The sequence below is a fragment of the Epinephelus lanceolatus genome, chromosome 5 (genome assembly GCF_041903045.1).
Source record: "Epinephelus lanceolatus isolate andai-2023 chromosome 5, ASM4190304v1, whole genome shotgun sequence".
Lineage (NCBI taxonomy): Eukaryota > Metazoa > Chordata > Actinopteri > Perciformes > Serranidae > Epinephelus > Epinephelus lanceolatus.
In genome coordinates this window covers 6,664,879-6,687,250 of record NC_135738.1, presented here as the reverse complement: position 1 = coordinate 6,687,250, position 22,372 = coordinate 6,664,879, and the positions used below count along the sequence as shown (strand labels likewise).

Below are 22,372 nucleotides of genomic sequence, written 5' to 3'. Positions count from 1 at the left end.
GCATATATCTTCTACGTTTTCTGGCAGTTGGCGACCAGCTTGTAAATGTATTACCGCCGACCCGGAGTGTGGATATCACCATGGAGAGAGGTGCGCTACGTCAGACTTAATTCAAACATAACTGTTTCCATCCCCCGTTTTGTGAATCAACATTTTTTCAAATGAACCAAAACCCGGCGTATTTTAGTTTGTGTGAATCAGGGGATTTTAATTCGGATTTTGGTGTTTCCATCATAATTTTCCGATGCAATACTTCTAGATGCGCATCTAAACAGGCTGATGGAAACATGGCTACTGTGACTGTTAAATAAACCCTCTCTCTCCATATGTTCACAGACAATGTTTAGTTTTTTAGACTCATCAGACCCTTCTGATCCCAACGAGCTCTGAGAAATTAAAATGCAAACCAGACAAAAGCTGAAGGTCTCAGGAGATTAGAATATAATAACACTTTGACAAGTCATTAATTATTGGTTTCTCTTGTTCACCTAAAGACGTAGACATCTCCTCGAGCTCTGACAACTTGTGACGGGCATTTTTCTCTGTTTTATTTTTTTATGGACTAAACAGTAAGTGTATTAATTGAACTAACTGATGTGATATTAAACAGAAGATGTTTTTCTCCTCCATCGTTCCAGGTTCTGTCCCATAACTTATGTACAGTGATGAAGATCCCACACGACCCCGTGGCGCTGGAGGAGCACTTTAAAGACGATGACGAGGGTCCGGTCTCCAACCAGGGCTACATGCCATACCTCAACAAGTTCATCCTGGATAAGGTCAGACTGAGTCTCTCCACAGACACACACACTGAACACTGCTGCTGAAACACAGGTGATCCTTCAGACTGAGCTGAGGCAGGACGTGAGGTCTGTGGGTCTGATGATGATGATGATGATGATGATGATGATGGAGACATTATAGTCTCAGGGAAGGGTCAGATGTAACGTGGACAGAGTTGGTATTAATAACATATAGATGAGGACTGAAGGAGCTGGAGGAAGATGAGGAAGATGGTTCACACTCCTCAGTGACGGTTTATTGTCTGTGAGGTTTCTCAGTGTGACGGAGGAAACATGACGGTCTCTATAAGGACAATGAGACATTATCAGGAGGACAGAGACACAGACTGGACAGAGACACACAGTTGTGTCTCCGTCTTTTCATCCCCAAGTCCTTCGTCTTGCCCGTGATCTTTCGTCTGGTCATTTAGGGATTATGAAAACTTACCACCACATCCTGAGCTGTTTCTTCTCGCCAGGCTTAAAACTGATGCGGCCTGTTTTTTATTATCACGTGTGTTTCAGCCTGTTTCAGTGATGATGAGCTGTTTGAGCTGTAATCATGGATCGTGTGGGTCCATCTCCCAAAATGACGTCTGGACGTCAGTTCTGTCAGAGAAACCTGACAGGTGGGTGGAGACATACGGCCGCGGGGCAGTGATTCTAGTGGCTGCGTGTATTTTTCTTCCATATCGATCCTGTTTAAATGTGATTGATCGTGTGATGTCGCAGTGAATCCGTCTGTCAGACGCTGGTGTCACATCACAGAGGTCGTCTGATTGATGTGTCGTTAAACTCTGCTGAACTCAGACAGAAACACAGAACCTCTTATTACCCGCTGACTCAGCTCATTCAGCTGCCTCTGTCCCTCTGTGATGATGTCATAGCTGGTCGTTGAATAAGCGGATTGTTTCATGACAAGTGGAAAAAAGGCCCTGTGCTGTTATGATGTCATCAGCAGCGATGACCTCTGACAGAATTCCTGCTGGATGTTTGGAGTTCTTGTTGCCTGATGTCCTGACGATGGACAACCAGCAGTTGCTGAATGGCTGTTGCCGTGGCAACTACTTTGGAACTCTTTTGTGTCATCAGTGACTCTCCTGAAGGTTGGAGAACCTTTGACCTCTGATCGTGACCCTGTGTGTTTTTGAAATCAAACTTTTGACCTCTGTTCCACAAGCTGAACTTTCAGTCACTAAAACAGATTTTTTGAAAATCCAGGTTGCAGATTTTTCTAAACTCTGGTTACGTTGCGTCCATGTGGGCACGTCAAACCAAGTGTTTGAGAAGCAGTGACATCATCTCCTCAGTTCGCACATACCCTTAGTTTGTTTGTGAAATGAGTATGTGTCAGAAATAACAGCTTTGATGGCGAACTGTCGGTTTGTGACATTTGTTGTGTACGCCTTCGTCCGCACATTCGTCAGCATAGCGTCTGTTTCACCACAGCACCTCGGGCCGTTCAATAAAAAGGCATCAAGGATCTATAAAGAAATAATGAGCTACTTTTGTTTGATGTGTTAATCCTGCCAAAGGAGAATAAACTCACTGCACATGCTCAGACTCTTCTTCTCTGGTGTTTGACGTACTGTTGACACAAGACCTCAGACTGACCCTGTGAGGACGGAGATGTTTTGTAAAACAAAGGTTGTGTGGACATTTTATTTCATTCATTTAAACAAAGCAGGAAAATATGTGTTAAAAAAAAAAAATACATGTGATCTCAAAAGTCTCAAATATATGTGTAGCCCCGCCCCCCTCCAGCTACACAGACATTTAAAATGGAGCCTCCTCAGCCTTAGAGATAGGGGGAGGAGTCAGAGCTGTGGACTTGTAGACTAGTGATGCCCGGGTCGGGTTTTTTTCCAATCCGCGGGTCCCGCATTTATGAAATAATTTGACCCACTCCATCCCGCTCGCACAACCGCATCTATTTTTACAACCCGCCCCCGCCGCTATTAACGTACCCGTCTTGTGGTTCTCATGCTTGTATAGCTTATCACAGGAATTGCACTTCACGTAGCCAATGCTGCTGTCGTCTGCTGAACTAACTACCTCACAGAAATTGTCCCAAACATGAGATTTAGCAGCTTGACCTTCTTTCCTTTTAACTCTGTACTCTCTCGACTGTAATCTTTCCCTCACTTCTTCTTCCATCTTCACCGCTTCATTGATTCTGGTTTGTTGTGGCTGCTGCTTGGCACTTGTGTGACGTCAGGTCGCAGGTTACGTTACGTACAGTAACATGCATTTACAAGTAGGCTATATCCGACATATTTAATCGTTAATGACCCACCCCACCCGCCCCGCCAATAAAGTGAACGCTTCTTGACCTGACCCAACCCGACCTGCGGGTAACCCACGAGACCCGCGGGTTACAGGTCAGCCAGCGCATCACTAGCGTAGACAGAGTCATGGACGTGTAGACAGAGTCGTCCTCTCTCAACACTTTTCATCTTAATCTTCAGTCCAGCAGTTCAGTCAGCTGTTGCGCCAGTGATAGCCATGGCCAAAGACATTATGTTTTGGGTTGTCCCTCCGTCTGTCCATACGTCTGTGCGTCCTATTGTTGTGAACACAATGGGCTCTAGTTTCCTGGCGCGGCGCAGGGTGGCGCAGGGTGGCAAACCCTGCGCAGAGCTAGTTTCGAGCAGCGCAACCAGAGGCACGCTCAGTTTGGTAGTTTGGCAGACTGAGATGCGCTGAGATGGGTGTGGCGGCGCAGCAGGGGGAGGTGTCGACAGATCCAGCTTGGCGCAGTGACAGTTTCGTGCCAAAAGGCTTCACCGAAGGCACGCTAAAAGCTCACCAGCTGAAACCAGGTCTACTGTCAGCGCAGGCGGAGCGCAGCTGGTGTAAGTGGAAGTTTGGCTGACCGGCGGACAGTGCGCACACGTCACCAAAACCTCACAGGCAGGTTTCCAGAATATCAGGCACATTAACAATAAAATAAATACCCACAAAAAACACTATTCAATGCAACTATCTGCAATCAGCAAATAAATGTATCTCTATATCGACTGTCCCGTCACATCAGATAATTAAGTAAACTCTCATTACGCCTTCGTGCGGCGCATTTAAGGGCGAGGAGAGGGGCTCATTTGATTGGTGTGATGTGTGTAAAACCCACTCCACACCTTCTCTCCTCCCTCTTTCCGGCTTGCGCAGATAGGAGGGACGGAGGTGGAAAAGAGAAGTAGCTGCGCCAGGCGCACGGTGTGCCAAATTTGCAAAATCCGCCTGGCCACACCCGGTTGGCGAAGCGCAGGTGCGCTGCACCTCTGCCTTGCTCAGTCTGCGAAACTAGAGGCCGATATCTCAAGTCAGCCTCTCGAGAATCTTCTCAAATTTGGCACTGATTTTAAACTTTTTTTTAATGGTTATTCCATGTTTGTGATTGTGAGTTAGACGGATCGGATCATTCTAGAAATGCAAAAAGAAATGATTCTGTTTATTTTTTTTTTTTTCTAATGAATTTATAGTTGAATTTTAAAATGTAAAGAGGTTTTAAAATTGAACCTGTTGTTGTTCTGTGTATCTGTGTGTCTGCCTGTTAGAGAGATACTTTATTAATCCAGAGGGAAATTAAGGACTTTATGTATATGACTTTATTATGCTCCGTGTCAGCAGCGTGTCTTTATGTATATGACTTTATTATGCTCCGTGTCAGCAGCGTGTCTCCTCTTCACGTCTCTACACTGAGTTATCTGAGCTGTTGTTCAGCTGCAGGTTGAAACTGATTTGTTTGTTTGTCTCATTGTTGACAGACGTCCTCTTCAGGAGCAGTTATTGTTTGTGGTGGTTTGAAGCTGCAGGTGGATTCAGTCTTTATTTAATGGAGTAATCTCACAAGTTAAAGTTTAACTCTGTCTGTGACCAGCTGGTTCAGTCCTGTCTCAGTGTTTGTGATGAATCTTTCCTCTCACACAGATCTAAACAGTGAGCTGTGTGAATCAAACATGCAGTGTTGACTTCTCCTCAGCGTCTTGTTGTCGTGGTCAGTGGTGGAACTTTTTACTCAGAAATTGTTCATCTGCCTTTTTTAAATATTGATGAACTCTCAGCTTCAGAGTTTCTTTGTTATGTTTGACGTGAGCTCCTGACTTCCTCGTTCTGGCTCTGGGCTCTGATGACATAATCAAAGAAAGTTGTGCGACGTGTTTAACTGCCTTGTTGCATCAGTTCTGAGTGTGTGTGTGTGTGTGTGTGTGTGTGTGAGACACAGTAACACACACTCAGTCAGCTCAGCACACACTGTGAGTGTATTTATTACAGTTACATGACTGTGGAGGAAACATCCTCCATGTTTCTGTGGAAATACTCTGGATACTAATAATACATTTGATTTATGTAGAACGTTTTTGGATACTTAGACACTTTACAGAGAAGAAGAAGAACAACAACAAAACAAAAGACAAAAACAAAACAAAAACAAAGATGAAATGATCCATAAGAGGGGAAACAAAGCAGAGAGGGAGAAGGACTTTTTTTTAAGGATGTTTTTAAGATGTGTGTTTTGAGGGATTTCCTGATTTCTAGATGTTTTATCCATCATTTTATAAACGTTCCCCCAAAAATGAAGCTCAGCAGATTTGGTATCTTTTTGAGATATGAAAACTTTGAGATTTGATCTAGAATTTAAATCAAAGTTTTGTTGGTTTGAGATAAACTCAGCAGCTCAGACTGAGTTTGTTTGTTCGCCCGAATCAACTCTATAACAAACACCTTTCTTTAAGGAAACTCTGGATTTAGGTTCAGGAAAAGAGTCGTGACGTCATGGGCAGGCATTCATACCCCCAACACACACACACACACACACACACACACACAACCACCCCACCCACCCATTGAAGTGGAGGTGACGGGAGCGAGGAGGGCGTCGGTCAGAACATTGAAAGCTCTCACTCCTGAGGAAACTCCACCCGCTCTCATGAGGAAACTGTGTGTGTGTGTGTGTGTGTGTGTGTGTGTTGAAACCAGAACGGGGACAGCAGGACAACAGGAGTCCTATTTTAAACATGAATCGAGCTGTTCATGTGGAAAACCTGAAATCCTTCAGTCTAAAACAGAAACCTCAGTGTGTGTGTGTGTGTGTGTGTGTGTGTGTACATGCCATGTATTTTAGCAGCAGAGTGAAGACAGTTTGACTTCTTCTGAGGCCTGTTTGAGGGTTAGGGTTACAGTAAGTTTCAGGTTAGGGCCAGGGTTGGGGTCAGCGTCAGGGTTAACAGTCAAGGTTAGGGTTAAAGGTCAAGGTCAGGGCAAAAGGTTGGGGTTATGGGGCTCATGTGAATGAGTGTCCTCACAAAGACAGAAGTACAGTAATGTGTGAGTGAGTGTGTGTGTGTGTGTGTGTGTTATCCTTGTCTTCGCTCGCAGCAGAAAAACAAAACACACAGCGCAGATATTTGACCTTGTGTGAGGTCACAGCCGCAGCAGCGTGGTGTGATTGCGTCTCTCTGTGACTCGACACACTGACACGGTGCAGACTGCTGATTTGGCCGTCGTCACGTTGAATCCTGACGACTCAGCAGTTTGTGGTTTGTTGGATCGTTTCATTTGAAACAAGCGATCGTCTGTGACCCTGAAACACCAGCGAGTGACCGTCAGCTGCTTTATTCACACAGCACCTCGTTGTGCTCTCATTGTTCACGGCTTTTCTTCAGGTCGCTGCAGGATAAATAACTCGCCTGAACTTTTTACTGCCAGTCTGTGTAAACGATGTTTCCAGAGATCGATCTTGTATTTAAACAGTTTTAAAGAGGTGATGACTGAACTTGGTGATAATCTGGAGGCTGTAATTTGTGGTGCTGTTGAACTCTGTTGTTTCACACTGAGAGGTTTCTCATGTTTCTGACACACAACAGTTGAGCAGCAGCAGCAGCGTCACCAGACAGGGAATATTAACGTGTCAGACACAGGACTGTCAGTCACTGTTCATAAACACTCACCAGCTGAAGTGAAAGTAAAAGCCGACTCAGATTCTTTTGTTCAGTGTTTCTCCTCGTTATATTCATGTTTACTGCCCTGTGTCTCCTGGGTGCTGCTGACAGGCTGACACCTGGTCCACACCTTTTTATAAAACCCCGCCCTCACCTGAGTGCTGCGGGGGGACACACCCATAAACATCCTGAACGCAGAAAATAAGAAGACAATAAAAGCTCCAGTCAGAGGGCGGAGCCTCTGCAGATAAACACACCAACACACACTGAGAGGATCGTCAGTGATGAAACACTGCTGCACTTTATGGTTATCTTTAAGTTTTTTTGTACAAAAGGTTTAAAATGATCAAACCTGAGTTGTCACCAGGAAACAATCAGGTATGTGTATTCGTACAAACAGTTAATGACCTTTCTTCCTTGACGAAAATGAGACGATGACGAGCTAAAAATAGATCCTGATAATAAAAAGTAAGATGAGATCTGTGTTTCATTTTTGATGACAAGATGTCAGAAACTAAAATGTTTTGAATTTTCATCAACTAAAACTCTGGACGATAAAAACGACTCAAACTGAATCTAAAACAGTTGTCAAAATGAACACTGCTTACAAACATGTCTTTAAATGACTCTTTGCTTCTCTTGTATAAACTCTTCAAATGAGCATCAAGCAGCAGGAAAGAGAGCGACAGCCGTGCTCGCACCAGCATGACGGCTAGAAACACAGACACAGGATCAATATTTATCCTCCTGGTCACGGCAGGATATTAACTGAAATGAGACTTAAACCAAATGTAAGCGTCACAAAATGGTCAAATTATCATACATTATGGCACTGTTGATCATACAAACGGGCAAAATGATTGTTGCATACATGTGGAAATGCTGAGCGTCACACCGAGCGCCTCAAACATCAGCCTCCAACATGACCACAACTTTGAACCAACACGTCTCCACCACGGCTTCAACAAAACCTAGAAAATATAACGTGCATGACTGGAGCGTTTATTGACTGCTTTAGTTTCAGGCAGGTGTACCTAATAAACCGGCAACTGACTGTCAGGATATTTATCCATACAGATGGTTTAACAGTAATGTTCACACTGACTGTTTATTAAGGAGGAGGCAGAAAATCTTAAAGTCAGACACGGACAGATCAAACCAAAACTAACTGCTGTTATCTCCATGAAGTCGACTTTTCATGAGTTTGTTATGTTGCATTTATCAGACAAAGAGTTTTAAATGTTTGTGTCACGCGAGGAGGAGAAATGCTCTCAGCATTCACTTTAACCTGAAATCACAACGTGGAGATACGTGGTTTCACAGCACGGTGACGGAGAGGTTGAATAAACGTTCCCAGCGACACCTGCAGAGAGTGTGTTGGTGATTCTGTGCATTGGAGCGTTTACATTTTTACTCATTTCCTCATTTTTAAACGACTTTCATTTTGTATGATGTCAGAAGACTCGTCTGTCTCTGCTCAGAAGACTTGTCTGTCTCTGCTCAGAAGACTCGTCTGTCTCTGCTCAGAAGACTTGTCTGTCTCTGCTCAGAAGACTCGTCTGTCTCTGCTCAGAGGACTCGTCTGTCTGACGGTCCTCTCTAACTGGTGTCCAACCTGCTTTTATTGACGCTCTTTGTCTCCTGATTTCAGTTTTGTTCTGTGGAGTTTCTGTGAGTTGTAAATGTTTCTGCAGGTTTGGAGACGCAGAGATCAGATCCTGAATCCTAATGAACATGTGGCGGGGGGGAGGGAGGGGGCACCGACAAGGCTTCCATTGTTTCAGAGCAGAGAGAGATGGAGAGATGGGGGGGGTGATGGAGGGATGGAGGGAGAGAAACACCACAGCGTGACCCAGCGAGCCACGAGGACAAAGACAAACATGAGCAGCGTGACACAAAGAACAAACCTCACTGCTGACATGTTTGTCTCTCTGACTCATCCAAAAACACACGTTTAACACAGCAAGGCATCATCATCATCACCATCACCACCTGGATGTGAAGCAACTGCAGTCACATGACACATTGTTTGGGTTAAACATGAGCATGTTACAGTCCTGGAGGATTATTAATGTGCACCTCCTCCTGTACTGCCTTAATATGCACATTCAGCACATCCAATGCATCAAAACATTGTTTTCTAGTTGGAGCCGCGCCTCGTTTTCAAACTGTATGGTTTGACTAAAATGAACAATGACAGCAATATAGTTCACGATGAGCAGCGCTAAAATCAACCTGCGTAGTTGTCCCTCCATTGTGACATTAGAAAGTGTCACATTTATCTTGCAAGTGTACTCTTCTTCAACGTTTGCTTTACTTCCTGGATTTTTCCCACATGGAAATTCTGACCAATCAAGAGCAGCTTTCTCACACAAGGCATTTGATCTGGTCCGCTTGTAAATGCTGCCGTGAGAACACGAACCAACATCAGTCCCTGATTCAGACCAAAGGAGACGACTCTAGGTCTGACAGCAGCTGATCCAACAGCCTCCATCAGTCCTCCTTCATGAAGGTAATAATGTTCAGGTTTGTTGAAATCGTGTTAGAGGATCTGATCGGACTGTACGAGGTTTTTAATGTTCAGTGATGTTGAGTTGGGTTGGGAACCGGAGGGTTGCCTGTTCAAGTCTCCGTCTGGACCAAATATGGAGCGTGGACTGGTGGCTGGAGAGGTGCCAGCTCACCTCCTGGGCACTGTCGAGGTGCCCCTGAGCAAGGCACCAAACCCCCCCAACCGCCCAGGGCGCCTGTCATGGGCAGCCCCTTCACTCTGATCTCTCTCCACTTAGTGCATGTATAGGTCAGAGATTAATGAAGTATATAAAATCAAAAACTTGTCACAGCTCACAGTGGAGCCTTCAGCAGGAGTGGAGCTGTTTGAGGGATGTTTGGATGGAGAAACACACACACACACACACACACACACACACACACACACACACACACACACACACACAGAGGCGCTGGCTCTTAAACTAACACAATAGAGAGTTACATCAGATCCTGTGGAGCTTTTAGAAAAGTTCATTCGAGCTCAACGTCTCTCTCAGAAAACACAGAATAATAAAACAGCTGTGAGAGAATTCAGGATGTTCAGCTTCATCATGATGTCACAGCTCTGAGCTTTATGTTGATGTGATGTCACGGCGTCAGCTCTCAGGAAACTGATAAACAGACTCTGTGATCATCATGTTATTACAGGGTTAATGTTCATGGTTTATTTCACTCGCCCAGTTGGGAGATCTACTCGCCTGAGGTCAGTTTTTATTCGTCCCTACAGACTGTTTCATTGCTATTCTGTCGCTATGGCAACAGCTTTGGTCTGTGTTTACTTCCTGTCAGATTTTTTTGTTAGATATTTTTTGGGGCATTTTTGCCTTTAATCGATAGGAAAGCTGAGTGTGAAAGGGAGAGGGAGAGAGAGAGGGGACGATACGCAGCAAAGGGCCACAGGCCGGAGTCGAACCCGGCCGCTGCGGCAACAGCCCTGCACGTGGGGCGCCTGCTCCATCCACCAAGCCACCGACGCCCCAGATTTTACAGTTTCTACGTCAGTGATGGCGTTAACCAACAGTCCAACAGGAAACATGGACCCATTTAAAATGTTAATGTTGTCATATTTGAAACGGTCTCTACAAATGTTTTTATATGTCCGCGCCAGCGACAGTCGTGACTGGTGGTTTTCAGATTGTCATTTTGTCCCATTCATAATAAAGCACTGTTATAATAAAGTTACATGGCTCGCTTCGGACAGGAGCTGTTGATGTTTTGTTGTGAACTGAAGCTTCCTGTCAACAGTTAGCAGTTAGCAGTCAGCACAAAGTTAAACTTTTACTGCGGCGCCTTTAAACATGATGATTTATTCACTGTGAGCTGGAAACAAACGAACAGCTCTACAGGTATTATATTAATATTTGTGAATCACACTGGTGCTCCATGGTCACAAATGTGACTGTGAGTTGCTATTTGAAGCCTCATAGGAACAAAAACACCACACCTGCTCAAACTATTGTTAAACTCAAGGTGACAGCAGCGCTGTTAAACATGGATGATTTATTCACTGTGAGCTGAAAACTAACAGCTCTACAGGTTATATATTAATATCTGTGAATCACACTGGTGCTCCATGGTCACAAAATAGTGGTGGTTTGAAGCTGTGATATAAAAACACGCCTTGCCTGCTCACAGAGGAGAGAATGAAGTGAGGTTCATACCAGTGGCTTAAAAAATGACAAGACCATTTACACTTGATGTTCGTGATAAAGTCATTTTATATATCTCACGTGGAATAAACTGTGATACGAGTTTATCTGATCAACTCAATGTCACCCAGCTCTAAGATTAACTATTAGCTCTCACTGCTCATATACCTGACTGTATGTGTGTCAGTTTCAGTTGTTACTATATGAGATGTTACTATGGTACTGTAGTGTGTGTGTGTGTGTGTGTGTGTGTGTGTAGTTATGAAACCAGGTTCTGCACCGCTGACTGAAACCACACCTGTACCGACCGCAATGTTTCTTCTAATAAAGACAGACTGAGTTGGCTTTCACGGTTCACTTCATGTTCACTTCACATGCAGGTCATGCTCACGTGGTCGAGCGCTGGGAGCTGTTTTTAGTTTTTGGGTTTTTTTGTACGAGGGTACGACTGCCAGCAGGACGAGATGTGCTTCTCATCCACACCACTGCACAGTCGTCCTGCCAGCGGTCTCCATGGAGACGCTCCTGTTCAGCGGCTCGAGGAGAACATTTCCCCTCCATCGCGCCCATTGTACCTTTTTCAAGAGCTCTCCTCTCGGCCTGTTCTGGAATCTGAACCCTGGACAGATTTTTAGTTTCCTCAAAGAGAAGTTTTTTTCTTTTCACATTTGTTCTGACAGTATTCATGTCGTCACACACAGGGAGAATACACCATCAGCATTTATAAAAACTGTGTGTGTGTGGTGTTCACTGTTGGCTCGGTGTGTCAAGTCGGACACTGTGTGTTCAGGATGAGAAGAAGACTTCAGACCTTTATTTATTTTCCTCCTGTTTCTTCTCTCTCATGTGTTTCACATATTTACCAACAGTAAATAAAGTATTATCTGACACCACGTTCTAATACACACGACTTTGATCACAGTTTATCATTTCAATACGCTGTTTACTAAAAACCCTGCTGCTGTTTATCCTTTCGATCTGGTAATATTACACATGTATGAATATCTCTATATCATGTGGACTGTGTCACACTGCTCAAACTGCACACAGATACAACCACAGGGCAGTAATTCTAGTTTACAACCTGGTGACCCAGAAGTTGTTCTTTTGATAAGCTCATAACTCATGGATAAAGAATGAGATGATGATTTAGTTTTATTGATAAAGTCATTAGTTATGACTTATAAACCTTCTGTTAAAGGAGACTCATTAGAAAGTTGAAACCTCTAATTTAAAAAGAAACTAGAGTAACCACCTCGTGGTCGTCGGCCTCCGCCAACCACTCAGGTTACAGTTTATATCCACGTCTGTTCAGACTCATATGAAGAAGCCATGATGGAGGACAAACAATTCTTTAAATATGGACGTTACTGCAAAGAAGCTTCAAACTCTGAAACATGGATGCTTCACAGATCTGCAGTTTCAGTTCAGTATCTGACCAAATGTCTCCCCTTCTGCTCCGCAGATATGACATTAAAACATGATGATGTCACAGTCAAGCTGACCTTTGACCTTTTGGCCTTCGTTATTTTATCCTATTAGACATTTGTGTGAAGTTTGGTCAGAATTAGTGCATGAATTCTTCAGTTATGGACAAAAACATGTTTTGTGGGTTTATTCATGAGTCCATGTGGACGTTTGTGTCAAATTTGAAGAAATTCAAGTTGTTAATGAGATACACGTTCACGAGAATGAGACAGATGAACAACCCAAAACATGATTCCTCCAGCTGCAGCTTTGCCGGCGTGAAGGCACAGAAAAAGTTTTGTGTTGTTTTCTATCCTCCTCTTTGAGCGGTGACTCTCAAACTGAGAATCAGGACAACAACAACAAACTGTTTCAGACTTTTCTCTTCTCAGTTTTTTATGGTTAAATACCGAACAGTGTTTCCTCCTCAGGTCTCTGAAAACTCTTCAAAAGGTTAAATTAAAGTGAAATAAACAACTTATAGAAGTATTAAAGTGCTTTAGTATAAAGGGACAAGATTTAAAAAGGTGTGGACCCTCTGACGTACATGTTACTGAGGGAAACTGTTTTATCTGTGTCTTCCTCCTGTTGGACGGTTTCTCTACAAACAGAAGCTTCAAAGAAAAACAAACAGACTCACCTGAGCTGATGATGATGATGATGATGATGATGATGATGATGTTGTGCTCCGCCTCCTCTCAGGTGACGGGTAACTTCGACCGTCAGGACTTCAACAAAATGTGCTGGACGTTGTCCTCGAGGAAGAACCTGGATCAAAGCAAGCTGCTCATCTCCAACGACGACGCCTTCAAGATCTGGTGTATCTTCAACTTCCTGTCTGAGGACAGATACCCGCTGACCATCGTCACTGAGGAGGTGAGTGTCAAAGGAGACGTTCAAGGAGACGGTATCATCAGGACAAGCTGGTATCAGACTCTTCTGCAGTGCTGGGATGTAACTAAGTACATTTACTCAGGTGCTGCACTGAAGTACACATTTGGAGTGTTTTCATGCCACTTCATAGTTATACTCTATTACATCTCAACACAACACCAGACTAGTGCTTCATTGTTTTATATAAATACTTTACTGTTCTTCAGTTTGTGAACACAGCGTCATGTAAAAGTTTCAGGCCTCCTGGTCAAAGTTTGTTTACTGTGAGTAGTTCAGTGAGTCGAAGATGAACTGATCTCCAAAATATATGTAGTCAATGATGAAACATTTCTTCAATATTTTAATCAAGACTTTTTAATTTCATTTTTTACAATCTCAAAATAACAAAAAAAATAAAAAGGGCCTGAAGCCAAAGTTTGCGCCCCTGCATGATCGGTGCTCAGTAGCGCCCCCTGTTTGTATCCAGCTCAGAGTCTTTTACAGTTCTTGTTTGAAGGATTTCTTCTTGGGCCGTCTGCTGTTTGAGCTCTATCCACAGATGTTTAATGATGTTTCGGTCGGGGGACTATGAGGGGCGCGGCCTAACCTTCAGCTAACTCCTCTTGAGGTCGTCCATTGTGGATTTGGAGTGTGTTACGGATCATTGTCCTCTCTTCATCTTCAGCTTTTTTACAGATGCTGTCATGTCTGGAATTTAACTGAATCCATTCTTCATCTACCTGTGAAATGTTCCCCATGTCACTGGAGCATCATCCATCCACCCCCGTCTGTAACAGGTGGACAGGTGTCCCTTTAGCCCCTTTTACACTGCCAGATTTTCGGTGAATGTTGGGCCGTTTTGCCGGCAAGCTGCGAGCGTTTAGACACACAGAGCCGGACTGGCGAGTTGATCCGAGGTGCCCAATTTTCCGCCTCGTACAGTAGTCATATTGGCGGAACCCTTTTAGTTTAAACAGACCGAGGCGGCCTTCTGCAACAAGAGGGGCTGTTGAAGACTTGTGGGAGAAGCTGTTGATGACACCGCACGCGTGACCCACTGGTGGTGGATAAACAGGAAACAGCTGATAGCAGGAATTAGCGAGCAGCTAGTAGCAAGAGGGAAACACAAACCTGACAGACACTGTAAAGATGAGCAACTGGGGAGACAAGGAATTGCGCGCCCTCCTTGTCCTCGCAAACGAAGAGGCCATTAACAGTCAGATGACGGGGACGGTGAAGGACAGGCCGACTTATGAGAGAATCGCAGAAGGACTGACCAGCTGCGGCTTCCCTCCCACGTCACTGTTTATGTCACATGCTGAGCTACACGTTTTGTTACTTGCTCACGCCCCCCATTGCCCCGAAAAAGGCGCATTCTGTATAAACAAAAGTAGGCAGGCGGCATTTTGCTGAAACTTGTAAATGATTCATATAAAAACTTATATGTTTTATCTTAATCACAGTATTTTATAAATCTAATTATTTGGCAGGGGACACATTGGAAAGTGTAAATGATGAGGTTTCTGTCTGATAAAAACTCGTGGAGACATTAATCTAAATATATGACATATTCATCTAAATCTTGCCGAGCTCTGCCGGCGCAGGTCTCACTAAAGAGGCCCCGCCTTCACCCAGCAAATTGTGTGCAAAGAATTGTGGGGATTTTATACCTGCTGAGGATCCACACATGCATCCTTGAAAATCCTCTGAGTGAAGGATTCTCTTTAGTAGAATTTGAAGGATCTTTGTCATTGGAGCAGTCCTTAGGTGGGATTTGGTGATGTAACGTCCTTAAAATTCAGCCGCTTAAGAATCCTTCCTTGACTTTGAGAAAGACCCAGAAGATTTATAAAGCTGTGAAATGTGCATCACCTGTCCTTTCCTAACGATGACTGTGAACGTGCATATTAAGGTCTGAGACTCTGGGAAATGTTGTCTCACAGCTCAGATGTCTCGGGGTGTCCAAACTTTTGGACGGTGCAACTTTAATTTTTTTTTTTGACTGTAAAATTGTAAAAACAAAAATAAATCACTGATCTTGATTAAAAGCCATGTTTCATCTTTAACGTCATGTCTTTTAGAGATCAGCTCATCTTCTGACTTTAGTACTTTAGTGTTGAACACTCTTCAACACTCTTGATGAAGGTCCAGTCGCACCGAAACATTAGTGTTACCAATAAATTATGAAGCTGAGCAGTGTGTGAGATTTTATGTTCAAAGACTCAGGTGATATTTTCCAACACACCTGAGACAGGTGGATGTGCGAATATCTTTCTTCAAACTCACAATGAATGAAATTTTGACCAGCTGGGCCCAAACCTTTACACGACACTGTATAAACATGTTGTTCCTCTGTTTTGTTCAATTTCCAGCAGCTTGACACGTTTGTGTTAAATGAGGAACTTTACAAGAGTAAAACTGTGGTTAATAAAAGCTTCTTGATTTTAGATTCAGCAGTATGTGATAAGAAAGTAAATGAGCCACAGAATCTGACGTCAGCATTCAGTAGTTTGATCCTCGGTCCAAACTGAGACAAGGACGATTATTGTTTTCTATAAAACTTTGTTTTTAATGCTGCTGAGAGACCACTGAAGCTCCAAACACTTCAATATTCAGATTATATTCAGAAAGTCTGATCTGGAGTCAGTTTTTTAAGCAGGAAAACAGATTTTTGTTCCATATTTAAGGGTCCTGATTGATCCACTATTAACTGGGTACTGACTTGTTTACTTGCAGCGTAACATGCCATTTATTTTCAGCAGTAACAGTCTGTAAGATCTTCACACTGAAAAGGTATTTCCTCTGAATCGGTTTGTTACTCATCAGAATTTGGGAAGTTATGAATGTAAATGTTTTTAATAGAATCAAAGTGACTTCCTGCTTCACTGTTGACTCATGTAAATGTCTTTTGTTCATTCAGGATGAATAGAGATCAACAGACACAAACTCTGAGCTGGGTTTGAGTCGTACTGTTGGTGCAGGAGGTACCTCACTGTTTAGTGTTGAGGGTTCAGTGTTCAATGTTCAGGGTTCAGTGTTCAGTGTTCAGGGTTCAGTGTTCAATGTTCAGGGTTCAGTGTTCAGGGTTCAATGTTCAGGGTTCAGTGTTGAGGGTTCAGTGTTCAATGTTCAGGGTTCAGTGTTCAGGGTTCAATGTTCAGGGTTCAATGTTCAGGGTTCAGGGTTCAATGTTCAGTGTTCAGTGTTCAGTATTCAGTGTTCAGTGTTCAATGTTCAGGGTTCAGTGTTCAGGATTCAGTGTTCAATGTTCAGTGTTCAGTGTTCAGTATTCAGGGTTCAGTGTTCAGTGTTCAGTGTTCAGTATTCAGTGTTCAATGTTCAGGGTTCAGTGTTCAGGATTCAGTGTTCAATGTTCAGTGTTCAGTATTCAGGGTTCAGTGTTCAGGGTTCAGTGTTCAGTATTCAGTGTTCAGTATTCAGGGTTCGGAGTTCAGGGTTCGGAGTTCTTCACCAACTGACCAGTTAAAAAACGTTTGTTGCTCAACAGCACAACAGGAAGTTTCCAGCTTCCTGTTCTTTTACAAACACTGGAGGATTTATTGTGTGTAACAAACATCAGAGCTGAATCACAGGAAGACATTTAGATTTATGTTTAATCAGTTCATGGAGATAAAACACACAGACACTTATCTTCAGTTTAAATGAACAGTTATAACAAAAAATAGTTGATGCAAATCTCTTTGTTATTCTTCTGACTGTATGTGTGTGTGTGTGTGTGTGTGTGTTTGTTGTCTGTATCTGAGCACAGATTGAGTACTTCCTGCGTAAGTTGACGGAGGCGATGGGGGGCAGCTGGGTGGAGGAGCGTTTCGAGGACTACAAGCTGCAGCTGAACTCGAAGCAGCAGAGTCTGAACGCCTGGGAGCTCATCAGCCTGGTGGGCTCGGGTCACTTCAGTAAAGGCATGGACCGCCAGACGCTCTCCATGGGCATCAACGAGGTCTACCAGGAGCTCATCATGGACGTGCTCAAACAGGTGGGAACCTGCACAGAGTCATCATGACACAGCGTCTGTCAGGGAACGATCAGTGAGCTCCATCCTCTGATTAACTACAGCTGCAGAGCTTACACAGCTCGTACCAGAGCAGATACACGACTGAAACCAGTCTGTGGTTCTTACTCAGACATGGCGCCATAGAGCCACTACAGCGTCCCGTCCTTACACCACCTACCCAGAGCCAAACAGTAGCATCATGTGGCTCCAGTGTGTGATGTCAGACAGCATGATGACATCACAAGATCAAAAGAGGCGTGACATGTAACACAACAGCGTCATTCTCTAGTGTGACATAAAACATATGTGTCAGCAGCTCTTTATAAAAAAAACCAATGACATCACATGTCAATAACAATCATTTAGCGTCTCTGTTATATGGCGGCTGATCTCGTCCTCTGCTCGGAGGGTAAGGCGCTCCTGGACATCACTGTTTGAGTAAGCTGCTAACTGCTAACAGCTACTGTTCTTCTTTTTTGAGTCAGCTGCTAACTGCTAACAGCTACTGTTCTTTTTTGAGTCAGCTGCTAACTGCTAACAGCTGCTGTTCTTTGAGTTAGCTGCTAACTGCTAACAGCTACTGTTCTTTTTTGAGTCAGCTGCTAACTGGCAACAGCTACTGTTCTTTTTTTGAGTCAGCTGCTAACTGCTAACAGCTGCTGTTCTTTTTTGAGTCAGCTGCTAACTGCGAACAGCTGCTGTTCTTTGAGTTAGCTGCTAACTGCTAACAGCTGCTGTTCTTCTTTGAGTTATCTGCTAACTGCTAACAGCTGCTGTTCTTCTTTGCGTCAGCTGCTAACTGCTACTGTTCTTCTTTTTTGAGTCAGCTGCTAACTGCTAACAGCTACTGTTCTTTTTTGAGTCAGCTGCTAACTGCTAACTGCTACTGTTCTTTTTTGAGTCAGCTGCTAACTGCTAACAGCTACTGTTCTTTTTTGAGTCAGCTGCTAACTGCTGCTGTTCTTTGAGTTAGCTGCTAACAGCTGCTGTTCTTCGAGTTATCTGCTAACTGCTAACTGCTACTGTTCTTCTTTTTTGAGTCAGCTGCTAACTGCTAACAGCTGCTGTTCTTCTTTGCGTTAGCTGCTAACTGCTGCTTTTTAAATCGCTCATCCTGCCGGCTGTCCGTTTTACACAGACCTTATTTGGGTGTTGTTACTGTCTCTGTTTGCGGCTCAGAGACGAGACGACTCGTTCATTCCGCGATTGTACCTTTAACACAGATCGGCGAGGCAGCGTAACGGCATGATAATCTCAGTATAAATGTTGCTTTTGATTTAACATAGATGGAAACAAAATAATCTGCAAACACTGGCACTCTCTGTAAACTTTACTCAAAGGTTCACTGATCGACTTCTTCCAGGGCTTTCAACCACATCTCATGGTCATCATCAGTGGAAGGATCTGGTTCAGGTGTGGAAGTTTGGATCACATGATAACAAACAGTCTGTGGATGTATGAGAAGGTTCCTGTTTCATCTGATCCTCAGTGTTCTGATGTTACTGAATCATTTCTGTCTGAAACTTCAGTTAAAGGAGAATCTGGTGTGGCTCTTGATTCTTCTACAAATCTATGAAATGAACAAAACCACTAACTAGTGTTTGAAGTCCAGCCTGATGTTTCCTTACACAGGAAGTGATGTCACTTCCACACAGTGAAACGTACAGATTATTAATCAAACACTGGTATCAGATCAGAACTCAGATGAATCCCAGGTATCTGTATCAGGACTAAACAGTCTGATCGATGTATTCCTGATGTTCCTTCACACATTATTCTGACTCGTTCCCACACGCACCGTCCTGCTGACACCAAATCACTACAGCACCCGCTCACTGTTTCCTCCTGTTTGAGTGACGCCTTACAAAATCAGTAATTATTTATTCCTAAAAACAAAAAATGAAACTGTTCATGAGCTGTTTTTAAATTTCTGTCCTCAGTGGGAACCAACGGGCTGAACGTCACAGACAGGAAGCTGCAGAGAGTTAACTGACGGACCAACACGTTTATTTTGGTCTTTTCATGATTTATTGACCATAAAAAAACAGAACATGAAACCAGTCTGATGTGTTTAAATGTTGCTAAAACGTCAAAGCTCCGTGTTGCGTCTGACTGTGACAAGCAGGAAGTTTTGTTTAGTCGAGTCAGTTATTGAGGCATTAAATTATTTTGGGAGAAATAAAATGTAAAAGTGTTTTAATAAGTGTTAATAAACAGTTGAGCACAAACAGCCCTCTGCAAACATGCAATATATAAAAAAAAGGAAGTGGGAGTTTGTGGTGTGTGCGGCAGGTCTGCATGTTTTCATGTGAAACAGTGGCGTGAATGTGTGACTGCGGCCGTGTAGACACAGACATAAATATCATTGTCAAAGTGAGCAGAACAAATAACACAAAAGGTTAATATTTAATATCATTTATATAATCTGAGTCTGAAAATGATCATTATATAATGAGAGTTAATGTTCAGAGCAGCTGTTTCGTTTAAATCACCCTGATTCTCCTCCTCCTCCTCCTCCTCCTCCTCCTCCTCCTCTTCCCTGCAGGGCTACATGATGAAGAAAGGTCACAAGAGGAAGAACTGGACGGAGCGCTGGTTCCTGCTGAAGCCAAACTCCATATCTTACTACGTGGGCGAGGACCTGGCTGAGAAGAAAGGAGATATCTTATTGGATGGAAACTGCAGCGTGGAGGCAAGAACCTGTTGCTGTTTATCAATCTCTTCCTCCTGTTTGTCACCCTCCTCATCCTCAGGCTGATCTGATATCTGAGACCAGAGTGTAGAAAACATCAGCAGTATCACCTGTAACTGACACACAGATCTGAGCTTGATGTTCATGACATGTCGGTCAGATCATACGTGTTCACACAGTACAGAGATGTGATAATATGACGTCAGCTGACCAGGTGTAATCATTAATTGTTTATTAGGGTCCGATCAGGGTGGTGACTGATGGCGAGCCTGGAGTTGACATTATGTTGTTACAAGACATGTTGATTAACCATCTGAATATTGTCGTGTACTTTTCATGTTCGCTCATGTTTTCTATCTGTTGTTTTCCTGTGCAGCCACTTCAGGACAAAGAAGGAAAGAAATGTCTCTTTCTCATCAAGTCGTCACATAAAAGCTTTGAAATCAGCGCGTCGGACAAGAAGAAGAAGCAGGAGTGGATCCAGGGTGAGTGGTGATAATACGCAGTGATAAATCTGTGGCTGTTTCAACATGTGACTCATAATGTGTCTCCTTCATTTCCTCCATACTCCTCCATCATGGGCACCTGACCTTTTTTTTTGATGGTTAATGTTTAGTTTTCTCTGTAAAATCTGCTGATGAGACAAAATACATTTTATCTCAGTGGGACATTAAATCATGTTTAAATAGCCCTACATTAAATGTGTTATCATTCTTATAGACTTAACATGGGGTTGTCCCAAACACCTATTTTTGGGCATCGACGCTTCAGTGAGAAATATCTGCGATTAACTGCAGCTTTGGTCGGGGGTGGGGCTAAATGACAGACGAGGATGTCAGTCGATGCACCTAAAATAATGTCTCAAACTTCATTAGCATGCAGGTCGCAGTAACTTTAGCTGTAGCAGCTAGAAAAAATAAAACTTGCCCAGACGGCAGATTTATGACAGTTTTCAGGTAATTTTCAGAGCTCATCTGTGAGACATGTGTTTCCTTTGGTGTATCAGGAACTCAAATTCTGGGCGTCATATCACATATTTTGAAACTGTTTCAGACACTTAAAGTTTTCGATATCTTGTTAGCGTGTATGCAGCCTGTCACATGTCACATGGGATCAAACTGTCTGCAGCTTCAGTGGAGCTGCACGGCATTTAACTGACGTTAGACGAGAGCGAGTCGGAGTCACAAAACTATTTCTCAGTTTAAATGTCTGAGAGAAACTAAAAACATAAATGTTGTTGAGTAATCGAAGCTTTGAAGCTCTCAGGTCAGCTGCAGGTTTGACAAAGAGGTTCATTAGAAATTAAAGTTCAGGTTTTTCTTCCTCTGAAGAGACAAAGCAGAGCTTTAACTCACAATTATTTTCATCATTAGCAAATATGCAGATTATTTTAAATTAATCGTGTTTTATCAAATGTCAGAAAATAGTGAAATATGCACTTCATATGCAGAACACAAGTTCATGTCTTCATGTTGTTTTGTCTGATCAACACTGTGAAACCCAAAATGTTTAATTTAAAATCACATGTGACAAAGACGTTGAGAATATTTTGTATTTTTACATGAAAACAAGTTGATTATTAAAATACTCAGCAATTCTGTCGGTTGACTAATCACTAATCTATCAATAATCAATTTATTAATCAATAATCACCTCAGCTCTGATACAGGAGCCACTGCTGACAAGTTTTTTGTGTTTTCGTACATCCTGTCATCCTTAATGATCATTAATCCAGAGCTTCACTGATTATCTCCCTAACTGCAGTTTAATTTGGTGCACATGTGCCCACAGACATGATCTGAATGTGTTTATCTCTCTCAGCCATTCAGACCTGTGTGAACCTGCTGCGTCAGGGTCGGCCGGCGCCGCACCGCGAGGCTCGACAGAAGCGCCGGGAGCTGCGTCTGAAGCAGCAAGCTGAGCAGGAGGAGCTGGAGCTGAGGATGAGCGAGCTGCAGACGGCTAACGAGGCCAAACAACAGGAGCTGGAGAACATGCGGAAGGTGAGAACAGAAACAAACACATTAAACTGTGAATCAGGAAACGTCTGCTGCTTCATCACTTCCTCTTTGTAGTATCCTGAAATTTAAAATAGCTCAGTGTGGAAGTGTTTCTGTGACATGTGGAGTCGTCGTAATGAAATGATGATGAAGACCGGACCTGCAGTGTGAACCAGGTGTACACGTGAAACAGATTCTCCTCCGTCCAGTCTGACATTCAGAGATCTGAACCTCTGCACGATGATGTAACGTGCACCTGATTTTTATTTGGGCTCAAAAACAGAAGATGTGAATCAGTCGTAGAACTTCTCCTCATTATTAAACTGTGAAATACACTTTTAGATGAAAGAATTAAATTTAATGAATGAAGCCCAATTTCACAAATCACAGTTTGCATCA

The 22,372-nt window shown here is 43.2% G+C and overlaps 1 protein-coding gene across 1 annotated transcript in view; it reads left to right on the top strand.

The window, feature by feature from the left end:
• The window catches only part of swap70b (switching B cell complex subunit SWAP70b), a 51,285-nt gene that overhangs the window by 2,668 nt on the left and 26,245 nt on the right, over positions 1 to 22,372 (top strand). Inside the window, exons 2-7 of the mRNA XM_033634132.2 lie at positions 639 to 779; positions 13,096 to 13,269; positions 17,036 to 17,263; positions 19,827 to 19,973; positions 20,350 to 20,458; positions 21,795 to 21,976. Of these exons, the coding sequence (XP_033490023.1) occupies positions 639 to 779; positions 13,096 to 13,269; positions 17,036 to 17,263; positions 19,827 to 19,973; positions 20,350 to 20,458; positions 21,795 to 21,976 (981 nt within the window). The remainder of the gene's footprint in view (positions 1 to 638; positions 780 to 13,095; positions 13,270 to 17,035; positions 17,264 to 19,826; positions 19,974 to 20,349; positions 20,459 to 21,794; positions 21,977 to 22,372) is intronic.